The sequence below is a fragment of the Thermobia domestica genome, chromosome 17 (assembly GCF_964235325.1).
Source record: "Thermobia domestica chromosome 17, izTheDome1.hap1.1, whole genome shotgun sequence".
NCBI classification, from domain to species: domain Eukaryota; kingdom Metazoa; phylum Arthropoda; class Insecta; order Zygentoma; family Lepismatidae; genus Thermobia; species Thermobia domestica.
The window spans coordinates 186365264-186378782 of NC_137470.1; the positions used below are offsets into that span (position 1 = coordinate 186365264).

The window sequence follows — 13519 nt, forward strand, 5'->3', positions numbered from 1 at the left end:
ATTCTGCCATAAAGTATCATGAAACTGCACCGCTTAGCATCAATTTGCGCATTATCTTTTTCCGATCATCTTTTTTCTAATCTGTGAAAATGTGTACCTAATACTACATATTCTGCAAAGCTCCATTCCCCATCATTACATGCATTTATTTTTGCTCCAGCAGCTAGTGCTTCGTTTACAGCCTTATGCAGTTCATTTGGACTTTTTGCTCTTACCACAGCACTTTTAAACCAGCTCAACTTTTCACTTTCACCTCTACTTGGCTTTATTTTTTGCAAGGCAGAAGTAAATGGATTTTTATCTTCTTGATCACTTATAGGTTTTGTTCCATATATGTAATCAAGTCCCTTTCCGTAGTTGATATGAATGTCTCTATTAGGGGAGGGCACTTCTCCAACCTTTTTATCCTTGTTAATTTTGCTTACAAAAGTGGACTGCTGGTTAACACGACCAATTCCTATAATAGCATTTGATATTTCACCCTTCGATAATCTATCAAGATCGACGTTTAACTCGTAAACACCTCCTTTTTTTATCATCAAAATGTATAATTATTTTATTACCCATATTAGCCTCCGCTATTAAATACAACTTTCTAAGTGTATAATTGTTATACACTATACTACTCAGTCAGTATAAATTACTGTGAGTATATTTGCAAATACTTTCTGCTATAACAATCCACTTTCTCTAAAGCTAAAATGGCCACCACTTGTGATGATAATGTGATCAAACAATCTAACACTTACAGTACTACATGCTGCTGCTAAACTCTTCGTTACTTCTTGATCTTCTTCTGATGGTTCTAAACACCCTCCAGGATGGTTATGTGACATTATTATTGATGTTGCATTTTTTATTAATGCTTTTCTTGTAATTTCCTTTATGTATACTGGTGCATTTTCCATTTCACCAATATAGGATTCTTCTCCGATTAGTTGTCGCCTTTTATTCAAGTACAGTATTTTTACACATTCCCTTTCTGAGTGTCCTATATTTACGTTCAAGTACTCTACTAGCCCTTGTAAGTCCATTATTGGTTCTCCCTTGAGCTTTTCTTTCAGTACCCTTTCTAGTATTTCCTTAACGCACATAATCATTGCTATTGCAGAATCAATTACTCCTTCTATAACTTTCAAGTCATCCATTTCTCGGCCTAAAATCCTTCCTACTCCCGTATAGCTATTCACAAGATTTTTAGCAATTTCTTGTGCTTGCGGCCTTTCATGTACTGCACTTAGAAACGTCTCCATTATTTCACGATCAAGTAGTGTTTTGCCTTTGCTTTCTAGTATTCTGAATTCGATTTCTTCTTTATTTTTATTCATATAATTTGCCCTTCACTAGCAACAAACTTTTTTTAAAATATTTACTGCTGTTTATCAGGATTGGCATAAAGCCATAGCTTCCGAGTGAAGTCAAATCTTTTTTACTTATTTTTTCAACAAGAAGTAAAGATATTAATATATATATATTTTTTTTTATTTTAGACTTGTTGAATTTCGTCGAAAGAGATGCCTACTGTTTTTAAAATAATATCAAGAGAAATTCCTCCTTTCACTAAATCCTTTGCAATTTTCATCTTTTCTGCTCTTTTCACTTTCTCTTCGCAAATTTGTATGCTTTCAAACAGATTTTATTAGTGCATTACTTGGCTTTCAATCTTTTTGTATTTTTTATTAAATTAGGTACCACTTTATCATCTGTATCCTCTGTTAATTCAAGTAGGTCCATGATATTAATCGATAACGCCTTTGCTATCTCATTTAATCTTTCCAGTGGAACAGCAGTCCTTCCTTGTTCATAGTTCGTCACGTGTTGTCTATTTTCTCTGCTAAATCCTTCTGAGTATATTCCCGCACTAGTCTCCATTCTTTTATCTTTTTTCCTATTTGGCAGTAGATAGAACCAAATTTTTCTTCAACACATTCATCAGCAAAGAGACCAATTGTTTTTGCAACAATATCAACAGAAACTCCTGCTTTCTTTGCAATTTTTATTTTTTTTTTCCGATTTTCTACTACTTTTCTCACTAACTTGGACAAATTTGGTTAGTAAACAAAACATTCTACGTAACTCATGATCGTTAATCTTTTTATATTCTCTTATTAAATTTAGTTTTTCATTTTTAAAGCGGATTTTCTCCTTTGATGCAGGAATGAGATCGGTAATACTTACTGACAATGCTTCTGCTATAGCGTATAACTTCTCAATCGAAATTTTACGTGTTCCTTTTTCATATTGTAGTACTACTTGATACGTTACACCGATTTTCTCCGCTAAATCTTTTTGAGTATATCCTCGCTTTAACCTCCGGTTTTTTACATTTTGTGCTATTTTATACCCTATCGAGGTATTTGTCATAAATATTATACAGGTTAATACTACCAAATAAAGATATACAAAATGTTTGCATTTTAGTTGAATATTTCTTCAGAATTGTGTATAATCATTAACGCTTTTTAACTTACTTTCTCATTTCTCTTTCGAAGTTCCTTGACCCCAAAAATGATGTCGCGTTTCGCCGTATCTTTGGTACTGAAAATAATAAAGACATCCTAATTCACTTCCTCAATGATATTCTGGGTTTTACTGGCAAAAATGCAATACAGGATATAGAATTTTTAAGCACTATTTTGGACCCTGATATTGCATCTAAAAGCAAAGTATTGTTGATGTTCTTTGTAGGGATTCCACGGGGGTGCAGTGGATTATTGAAATGGTGCGACCTGAAAGTCTTTGGTCATATTGTTTAAAAGGAGAGGAATTCATTTAGAAAGAAACTGAAAGGATTCTAAAACTTATTAAACCAGATGTTTTGCCATTTGAGTCTACGCATCAGTGCGAATCGGGCAACCTGTTGGTGTCCAGCGATGCGGACAATGAACCTCCTCTTGATAAAGAAGATGCTCAATCATAAGAGGGGCATAAACTGCAAGCATTATGTGGTTGGAGGGCTAGGCTAAGTGGTATGGTGAACGTAAGTGAAACTTCATAAGTATCGTCAATATGAAAGAGCTAAAGATGCTGATAAGCTCTGACCAAAAGGTAATGTGGATAAGTTACATTTTTCATTTCTGGATGTACGCAAATAATAATTCCACCGGTATAGAGAAGCCACCTAACCCACTATTGTATGACTGGAGGAACAGGGTAAGCCTGTATTTCTGCCTACATGGCAAGCAAACCGCAAGGAACGCTGATGGAGGTGCAGGTAAAGGAAAATGGAGAAAGCGAATGCCATTTTGTAACGAAATGGATAGAATTTGTAACATTAATTCGCTTGAAAACGAGCAGACTTCCATTTGGTCCCTCGTGACAAAAAACTTGAACCACTTAAGATAGGAAAGCAGATGATTACAAATAAAACTGTAAGTGTGCCTACCAACAATTCCGAAGCATGGAACCAGTTACCATGGAAGAAATGCCAAAAAGTTATGAGGCTACAAAGACGTATTGTTAAGGCTGTTCAACAAGGAAGATGGGGGGTAAGGTAAAGGTTTTACAGCATCTTCTCACACGCTCCTTTAGCGGCAAAGCTTTAGCTGTTAAGAGTAACTGAAAACCAAGGAAAAAACACAGCAGGTGTAGATCGTCAAATATGATCAACTTGCAGTGCCAAATTTCAAGGAATAAAGCTGTTAAAACAAAGAGGATATAAACCTTCTCCGCTAAAGCGAATTTACATCAGTAAATCTAATGGCAAAAGAAGACCTCTTGGAATATCCACGATAAAAGATAGAGCCATGCAAGCATTATATCTGTTTGCAGTGGAGCCAGTATCTGAAACAATCAGTGATCATCACTCCTATGGCTTTAGACTTAAAAGATCCTGTGCGGATGCTATTGTTGCTTGTCACTTATTACTAGCAAGGCGCAATCGACCACAATGGATACTAGAAGGTGCTATTAAAGGGTGCTTTGACCATATTAACCATGAATGGCTCATGAAGCACATTCCTGTGGATAAGAAAATTCTCCATAGATGGTTAAAGGCTGGTTTCCTAGAATCAAAAACCTTATATCCCACAACTGCTGGTACCCCGCAAGGGAGTATAATCTCTCCAGTACTAGCTAATTTTACTTTAGACGGTCTTGAAAAGTTATTAAAAAATCGCTTTGATAAACTAGGTAGCAAAAGAAGAGGAAAAATCAGAAGTGGAGTAAATTTAATCAGATATGCGGATGACTTATCTCAGGAAACACGCGTGAAGTACTGGAAAATGAGGTTAAACCCATAGTATCATCCTTCCTTCGTGAAAGAGGTCTAGCTCTGTCAGAAGAAAAGACAAAGATTACATTTATTACAAAAGTGTTCGACTTTCTTGGTTGTAATATACGTACATATAGCAATAAATTATTACGCCTTCGAAGGAAAGTATTAAAAGGTTTCTTAAAAAAGCGCGTGCATTAATAAAAGCAAATATAGGCAGTTCACAAGCTGTAGTAGTTAAGTCACTCAATCCTTTATTAAGAGGATGGGGAAACTATTATCGTCATGTGTGTGCTAAAAAAGCGTTTAGAAAGATCTACAATGAAATTTGGCATAGTTTATGGAAGTGGGCAAAGAAAAGACATCCCCGTAAAGGATTACGTTGGATAAAGAATCGTTACTTCAAGGTAATGAGCCAACGCCAATGGGTTTTTGCTACTTCTGTATGCAAAAACAAATCAAAGGAAACAAGGTTTATGAGCTTACTCAGAGTAAGCGATACCCCTATCAGACGACATGTTAAAATCAGAGCGGATGCAAATCCTCTTGACTTTAAATGGAAAATACTTTGATGAGAGAGTAAATCAAACAAAAATGTTAGTAAGCTCTTTCTCAAGAGAAGGTTCTCTACTGTTGGTGTCACCATTAAGAATGTTGTTTTCCGAGGAATCATGAAGGACAAGCCGGTTCAAGAAAAGAAGAACTTAGATAAGGGGCTCAAGCGCAGTGTGGGGAAACCCGCATGCTGCGTTTCTAAGGGAGGGAGTGGTAGTAATGCTATTTCCTTACCTACCTAGTTAATGAAGTTAATCCAAAAATAGCTGAAGATATAGTGTACTTAAATACAGAAGAGGTTATGAATCTTGAGATTGAGCGTATTAAAATAGCCCCTAACAACTTTTGCTTTCGAGAGATCTTGCTTGGAGGAAAGCGTATCTTTTTTCCAATTAATTTTAAAGATAGCTTTGTAAATGATTTTGAAGAGGAATTTAAAGATCAGTTATCATTCAGCTTCTCTAATCAATTTGCTGTATGTAAAATAGAAAAAAAAAACAATTAATGAAAGAAACAATCAAAGGTAAATCACAAGTATTTACTGCCACTATAACTTACTATCAAAATCCAGATCCAACTTCAGAAACAATAATTGATGATGTAGATTACAGTGTAGTGTTTACCGAATCATTTCAATCAAAAGTAGGTAGTGGTATGGAGATCAACTGTGATGATTGGCAAGTTTCAGGACAATCTGCTGTAAGTGACACCACTATACAACAAGAACAACCAGTAGAAAGTGGTCCACAAACGATTATAAGTAATTCAGATCCATTGCAACAAACACCTTTCAGTAATGGAAATAACAATAATCCGTACACAAAACAAAATACTCAGCCACTACTTGTAGTAGGCAATAAAATACATGATTGCTTACAAAAATAACCTTCAGACATTTCTTCAAGAAAATGGAAAGTAGGCTTAGCATTATTGTTTGGTGCAGTAGGTATTACGCTAGTTTCAATGGGGAGTATACCTGAAATCACTGTTATTGGAGTAATTGCAACTGCTGTATTGGCAGGGGCTGCGGGTGCAGCACTGGGTGGTGCAGTGGGATATCTGACAAACTTAAAAATAGATCAACTTTGTAGTGAAACTCCTGAGCGAGCTGTATAAGTATAAATGCTTCTTCTGGATTTTACATTGAATTCAGAAGAAGCAATTTCCTACGCACAAGAAATTTTAACATATTTTTCATAGTAGCCACCGTATAATTCATAAATAAGGTAATTAATAAGTTTACATAATTTTTGGAGGCTATTAATGGTTGAGGATAAGATTACTCTGAATTTTACACTAGAAAAAGGTGAACCAATAGATCGATACTATTTTTCTGTACGTATAAAACTTACAGATGAAAGTAGAAATCTTTTGCGGGAAAAATTTGGAAGTACAATCCAGTTTAATAACCTAGATGATTACTTCAATCTTAACCCCGAGAACTTCTATATATATAACAAATTTAGTGAATGTAATGGTAGAAGTGAGTTATATGTTAAGGATAACAATAGTAAATATTTAGCTACTAATCTTCCTCTTGATCACAATGGATTTTCGATTGAGCTATCACCAGATGGATCCTCAATTGAGAATTATGGCTTTTATCCTCTCCGTGTTATCTATAACCCAAGTTACTATGATAAGGCAAAGGAGAAAGCGTTTGATGATCAAGGTGAATTGCTACCGGTTGCATCAACTTTATTGAATAACTTTCTAAGCAACAAAGATAGCTTAAACGCACAACAGATATATTTTAAAGGCAGAAAATGAAATCACTGAAAAAGAAGCAAAGTTGGTAAGAGAGAAAAGACAAGCAGAAGAAGATTTGCATCAAAAGAATGAAGAGTTAAAAGAACTTATAGAAAATGGTGATATTAAAATATTTAAGGTAATAAAAGGTCATGATATAGGAAATGGGCGCTCAGCAGTAATTTTACAGCTTGATGGGAAAAGTGACGGAATAGTTCTTGATTCAAATAAATGCAAACACTATGCAGAATTGGAGGGCAACGAATACTTAAATTGTGTCAGCTCAGACTATGACATGCTGCTTGATCATAGAGACTTGTCTTTTGTTCTCAATAAGAATTCCTACGCTGAACTTAAAATTGGCTTCTACTCAATACCTGCTGATAACTATGCCAAATACTTAAAAGGGGAACCATCTTTTAGTGATAATCAACTATCTGCAAGATTATCCAGCGAAAAAAAATAACAACTTGATAGATACAGAAATTATGCTTGGTGATGAGCCTATAAATCAAGAAATTAAGGTAGAAAGCAAAGTTAAATCTAGAAAGAAAAGAGCAGTTGAAGATGATGATCAAGAAAAGGTTAGTAATTTAGTAGATAATCAAACAAAAAATGAGGTTAAAACTATGGAACTGCAAAAAACTCTATATCGCAAGAGCTAATACAAAAGCTATTTCCAAATAAAGAAGAAATAGTAATAAATGATGAGCTAACGATAGAAGTAAATTACGGTGGATTAACTAGTTATACACCTGATTACATAAAACAAACTGTTAAAGATGCTTACGGAGCTTGGTCTGAAAATTGTTCCTCACAGAAAAGCAATCATGCTGGCCTGGTAAAATTGCAGCTTTATGTGCTAAAAAATTATGACGATTATAAAGCTCATATAAAGGAACTTTCAGGTGGTAAAGACAATAGAGAGTTATGTGGTGGTGGAACAGTAAGAGCACACGAAGCTGACGGTACAATAGCAAAAACGTTTATTATTGGAGATGTAAATGGTTTGCTTTGTGCAAAATCTAAAATATTAATGGAAAAGATGAGCGATGCATTTCTTGAGTATACAACTAGTGACCTAAGTGCAGCACCTGAAGTTTTACGTAGTGGTATAAAGCTTTTCATGTGGAGCTATGATGCAGCTAAGAGAGAAAGCACTCGCGATATGCACTACACAAGAGAAGCGTACAATAAAATGCAGAAATCTGGATGTGATACACCATATAAAATAGCAAGTATGGACAATGACTTTAGAATGTCAGATTGCCTGGTAACATTTCTGCAAGAAAAACATCCTCAATTCATAAAGTAACTGCTTACTGAGATATCTTTTGGTAGAGAGCAAGCAATATCAAAGTTCGAAAAGCTTGTAAACAATCCAAAAATTGAGGGAGAGTTTAAGCAGTGGATGGATGTAAAAGTGGCAATAAAGTTGCTGAGGATCTTGTACCAGATAATGAGGTTCTTACTTACAGCGAACATAAGCTTCAAATAAATGTCAAATACGATAATAAAGAACTATAAAAGACGCTATGGAAGACACTATAAAAGATTTTGACTCAGCGTTTGGTATTAATAATTCTCAGCCTTGGCACAATATACCAAACAGTCAATGTTTTCGTGTTTAATACAAAAAGTGACTACGAAAATTATCTAAAGGAATTGAACGTTAACTATAAAGGCAATTCCGGTTTGACGCTCCAATGTCGTGGTTCAGAAATTCATGTTTATTTTTATCTACAAGACCAATTCAATGACTCGTGTAAAACTTTAAAACACGAATTGGGACACGCCTTAACTATCATTAATTCCTATTATGGTACAGGTGATGTCTTATCTAAGGCTATGCATGAAGGAGTAGCTAACTATATGGCAAGCTTAGAAGATGGTCAGCATGTAAATGATCACGAAGATAAAGAAGCTTTAATTGCAATAAGGGATAAAGATCTAAAACCAGATGAAATATTGCGCAATAATATTTGGAATGACAGAGGTGAACATTATCATTCAGACGCTGAACAGGTGATAAAATTTCTTGAGAATAAGCATCCAGGTATGATTGATAATTTACTCAAAAGCCTTTCTAAATCTGGTACGAATAGGTCTCAAGGTAATAAATTATTTGAGGATTTTTAACTGAACTGAAAGGTTGTACTCAGGAGTTTAAAAATTGGGTTAAGGCTGAGCTAAGCGGTGAAGAATATTTACAACATGTTAATCAACCAATTGTTGAATTAAATAAGCCTATAAGCGAAAAAAACTATAGTGGAAAGTAAAATCAAGCCTAGGAATAAAAGATCAATTGATGAAGATGATGCTATAATAAACGTAAATGAAATAAATGAGGTGACAGGGGCGACGCGTTTGCACTCTGTTTCCCGATCAGGAGATTTAAGTGAAGTCATAAAACTTGTAGAACATAATGCATATATTGATGCAAGAGATAAAGATGGTCAAACACCGCTGCATTATGCTGTTAAATCGGGAGATACGGAAGTAGTAAAATACCTAATTGACCAAGGAGCAAACCCTAACTCTCGAGATACTTATTACGAAGGAACTAACTATTCTTCCTTCAAGACACCACTGCACTATGCAATAAAATCGGGAGATGTGGAAATAGTTAAGCATCTAGTAGAGCATGGTGCAAATCCTAATATTCGTGATGCTCACGGTTTTGGCTCACTTAACTATGCTATAAATAATACACCTTTAGTAAAGTATCTTGTAGAAAACGGTGCAGATATTAATGCACGTAGCCTAATGTTTCACTTTGTCAAGGCAGGTGATTTAGATATGATAAAATGTTTAGTTGAGCATGGTGCAGACCTTGGTGTCAAAAAATACTTCTGCTCAAACACTATTTCACTCTGCAATTGAGTTAAAACATACAGAAATTGCTACGTACTTAATAGACCATAATGCAGATGTTAATACTCGTGATATTAGCTCTGGTAAATCTCCACTGCATTTTGCTATATACATGAAAAATAGGGAAGTAGCTAAATACCTTATAGAGCGCGGTGCAAATATTGACGCTCAAGATGGCTACGGCATAACACCTTTACATCTTGCTGTTGATTTTAGAGATAAAGAGGTGATAAGGTCTTTTGTTGAAAAAGGCGCGAATATTAATGCGCAAGATAATGATAGTTGGACACCTTTAATTCATGCAGTGAGAACTGGACAGCTAGATACAATAGAACATCTAATAAAAAACAAAGCTAATATTGATGTTGTGGGTAAAGACGGTAGAACGTTAATTGAGCATGCTGAATTTTATATAGAAGATAAAAAAATGCTCAAAGATGTAATAGATAGCAAAGGCGATAATGGTTCTTATTACCGAGAGCTGCAACTTGGAAAGAAAGTTGCAACTTGGAAAGAGACTGGAGAGGATATGCTTAAGCATCTTAAAAAAATTACTCTGCAAGAGGAAGAATCCAACAATATAGATCAAATGCAAGCAGATGATAGTAGTAGTTATATTGAAACTTCGTAAAATAACCGTTATGGCTATGCTGACATGGAAAAGGTCATTCAGGAAGAATTACACAAAAGCAAAATTTATAAACACGGTGATAAACAAGGTGCGGAGACAAAAAATTAATAATGAAAGCCGAAAATCAAAACAATAAGGCTGAAGAACAAGAGGCTGTTATCACAAGTGTTATGGACAATATAAAAGAAGATCATCCCTTAAAAATAAAAAATAGGTGAGCCTATTGAAAGAGAAAAGTACAAAGTAGAGTTAAAAGTCACATATGATGACATACAGAACTTCTTGGTAAGTATCAAACCACTAAAGAATATAATCACGAACAGGCATCAGTGCTATATAATAGCATTGTTATGCCAATTCATGGTCATTATAATGAATCATTCACTCTGCCTGAAGCACACATTGCAAATGGTCATGTATTCATTAAAAATCAAGATTTTGGAACTTTGACTGATTTTAATGAGATGTTCTATAAAAGTGATGAGTTTATGTGATGTGAGAGGTAGATGAGAATCAATCGATATAAGGAATTGGATCTTCTACTTTCATCCCAGTGTTTCTTTCTCCTGCCATTCAAGTGTTTTCATCTGCTGTCATGCCAGTGCCCAGACACTGGCATCCATTCTTTCTTTTACTAGATTCGAGCATCAAGTGCTGGAATCACATCATCTACTACTAAAATTACCTGCAAATCATAATGTTCGTACAGCTGTGACTGAGATGATACCCTTTAAGTTTTGCACAGCTATCCTAACATGCTATGTAAATATGCAAAGGTTCAAAATTATTTACCAAGTATAGACATCCCGTGTAACGTGGGTTCCTGTCACCACGGCATGGCGCGTCCTCAGGTTGCGGATCGAGGAAAAGGCCTCTAGATATAGAGGTTAGCTGCGAATATACTGAATAAGCAGTCGCGGACAGACGACTAGGAGTGGTCCTCCAGCTTGGGGGTTTGGGTAAGGCTAACACCCTCATCCTGTAAAAAAAGGTACTTGTTCAGAAACATTCACAAAAGCCTCGGACAAGGACTGATAACTTGGCACGACATCAGCAAAAGAAAATGGACATGAGATTTGGAACATGGAATATTAGAAGTCTTTATAGGGCAGGCGCGTTAAAATCTGTAACGAGTGAGTTAGAGAAATACAGGATGGACCTAGTAGGAGTTCAGGAAGTTAGGTGGGAAGGAAATGGATCTGAGAATTCCGGAAATTTTACGTTCTTTTACGGGGAAGGAAATAAAAAATCACCAGTTAGGAACAGGGTTTTTCGTTCACAAACGAATATTACCAGCAATTAAACGGGTTGAATTTGTTACTGACAGACTTTCTTTTATTACTCTTAAGGGACGGTGGTGTGATATTATTGTTTTAAATATACATGCTCCAACTGAAGATAAGGGTGACGATATAAAAGATAGTTTTTACGAAGAAGTGGAACGGATATTTGACCAACTCCCGCGATACCATATGAAGATTCTATTAGGGGATTTCAATGCGAAGGTAGGACGAGAGGATATTTTCAAACCGATTATAGGGAACGAAAGTTTGCATAAAGAAAGTAATGACAACGGTGTTAGACTCGTGAACTTTGCAACATCCAAAAACCTAATCGTGAAGAGTACAAAATTCCCACATCGCGACGTTCATAAATACACTTGGACATCACCAGACGGAAAAACACATAATCAAATTGATCACGTTTTAGTAGATAGAAGAAGACAATCTAGCATAATTGACGTCCGGTCGTTTAGAGGGGCTGATTGTCACACTGATCACTACCTGGTAGCAGCGATAATACGGGAGAGATTATCGTTGAATAATGGTAATACTCAATGTCCGAAAACGGAGAGATTTAATTTAAAGAAATTAGAAGAGAGCCAGGTAAGAGAGGAATACCAGATTGAAGTTTCGAATAGATTCTCGGTTTTAGAAGACTCGGAGTGCACTAGTGTTGAGGATACTTGGATTGAAATTAGAGATAGCATTAAAAGTTCAGCAATAGAAAAATTGGGACACGCGGAAATACGTAGGAACAAACCATGGTTCGACCAAGAATGCATTAAACTAGCAGAGAAGAGAAAACAGGCAATATTACGGTGGCTACAAAATCCGAATGAAATAACTACACAAAATTTCGCAGATATCAGGCGGGAAACATCCAAAACTTTTAGAACAAAGAAACGGGATTTTTTGAAAGCTAAAATTAAGGAACTTGAAGATAATAGTAAAAATAAAAATATTCGGGACATGTATAAGGGGATCAGCGAATTTAAGAAAGGCTATCAACCTCGTGCTTATATATTAAAGAAATCTGACGGAACAGTTCTCACTGATATGGATAGCCTCTTAAATAGATGGAAAGATTTCTTTGACGATTTGCTGAACACGCAGCCAAAAACTAATGTGCGTGGAGAAAAGGAGATACACACCGCAGAACCGTATATTCCAGAACCCAATCGAATAGAAGTGGAAGCCGCTATAAAGAAATTAAAGAAACACAAATCTCCGGGTGTAGATGAAATTCCGGCTGAGTTAATTTTAGCTGGAGGCGAAAAATTGTGGAACAAGATACACAAACTTATTCTCCTTATCTGGAACAAGGAAGAATTGCCACAAGAGTGGAAAGAGTCAATCATTGTTCCAATTCACAAGAAAGGCGACAAAACTGACTGTAATAATTATCGAGGCATTTCTCTTCTGTCAACATCCTATAAAATCCTTTCAAATATTCTGTTAGCAAGATTGACCCCATACGCAGATGAAATTATTGGAGATTATCAGTGCGGATTTAGACGAAATTGATCAACTATCGACCAAATATTTACCATTCGCCAAATACTCGAAAAGAAGTGGGAATACAATACCCCGGTACATCAACTATTTATTGATTTTGGAAAGGCTTACGACTCGGTTAGGAGAGAAACATTATACAACGTTCTTACAGAGCTTGGAATACCGAGAAAGCTAATTAGATTAATCAAGATATGTTTAAATGAATCCCAATGTAAAGTCCGGGTAGGAAAATTTTTGTCCACGAGCTTCCACGTCGAAAATGGCCTGAAACAAGGAGATGCGTTGTCGCCATTATTACTTAACTTTGTGCTGGAATACGCCATAAGGAAAATCAAAGATAGCAACCAGGGCCTAGAGTTGAACGGCATTCACCAGGTTATGGCATATGCTGATGATGTAAATTTAATAGGGGATGATAGGAGAACAGTAGAAATAAATGCAGAGATCTTATTAAACGCTTGCAGGGACATGGGTTTAGAAGTAAATGCAGAGAAAACTAAATACATGGAAGTGCGTCGGGACCGTAATACGGCAAATTGTAGAGGCGTTAAAATATTAAATAATACTTTTGATAAAGTAGATACTTTCAAATATTTAGGATCAATATTAACAGACGAAAATCATATTCACGAAGAAATTAAATGTCGACTAAAAGCAGGGAATTCGTGTTACTATTCGGTTCAAAATCTCTTGTCGTCG

At 35.7% G+C, this 13519-nt stretch overlaps 1 protein-coding gene across 1 annotated transcript; it reads right to left on the reverse strand.

Moving 5' to 3' along the window:
- Positions 1-671: 671 nt before the first annotated feature.
- Positions 672-1328, reverse strand: LOC145674273 (UPF0758 protein Vapar_4033-like). The gene has a single exon (XM_081744109.1). The coding sequence runs from the start codon at positions 1326-1328 to the stop codon at positions 672-674; it is 657 nt and encodes a 218-aa protein (XP_081600235.1).
- Positions 1329-13519: the final 12191 nt, after the last annotated feature.

Bases quoted from the DNA above. Each gene is read 5' to 3' on its own strand.
- LOC145674273 (XM_081744109.1), bottom strand. From the start codon at position 1,328: ATGAATAAAAATAAAGAAGAAATCGAATTCAGAATACTAGAAAGCAAA.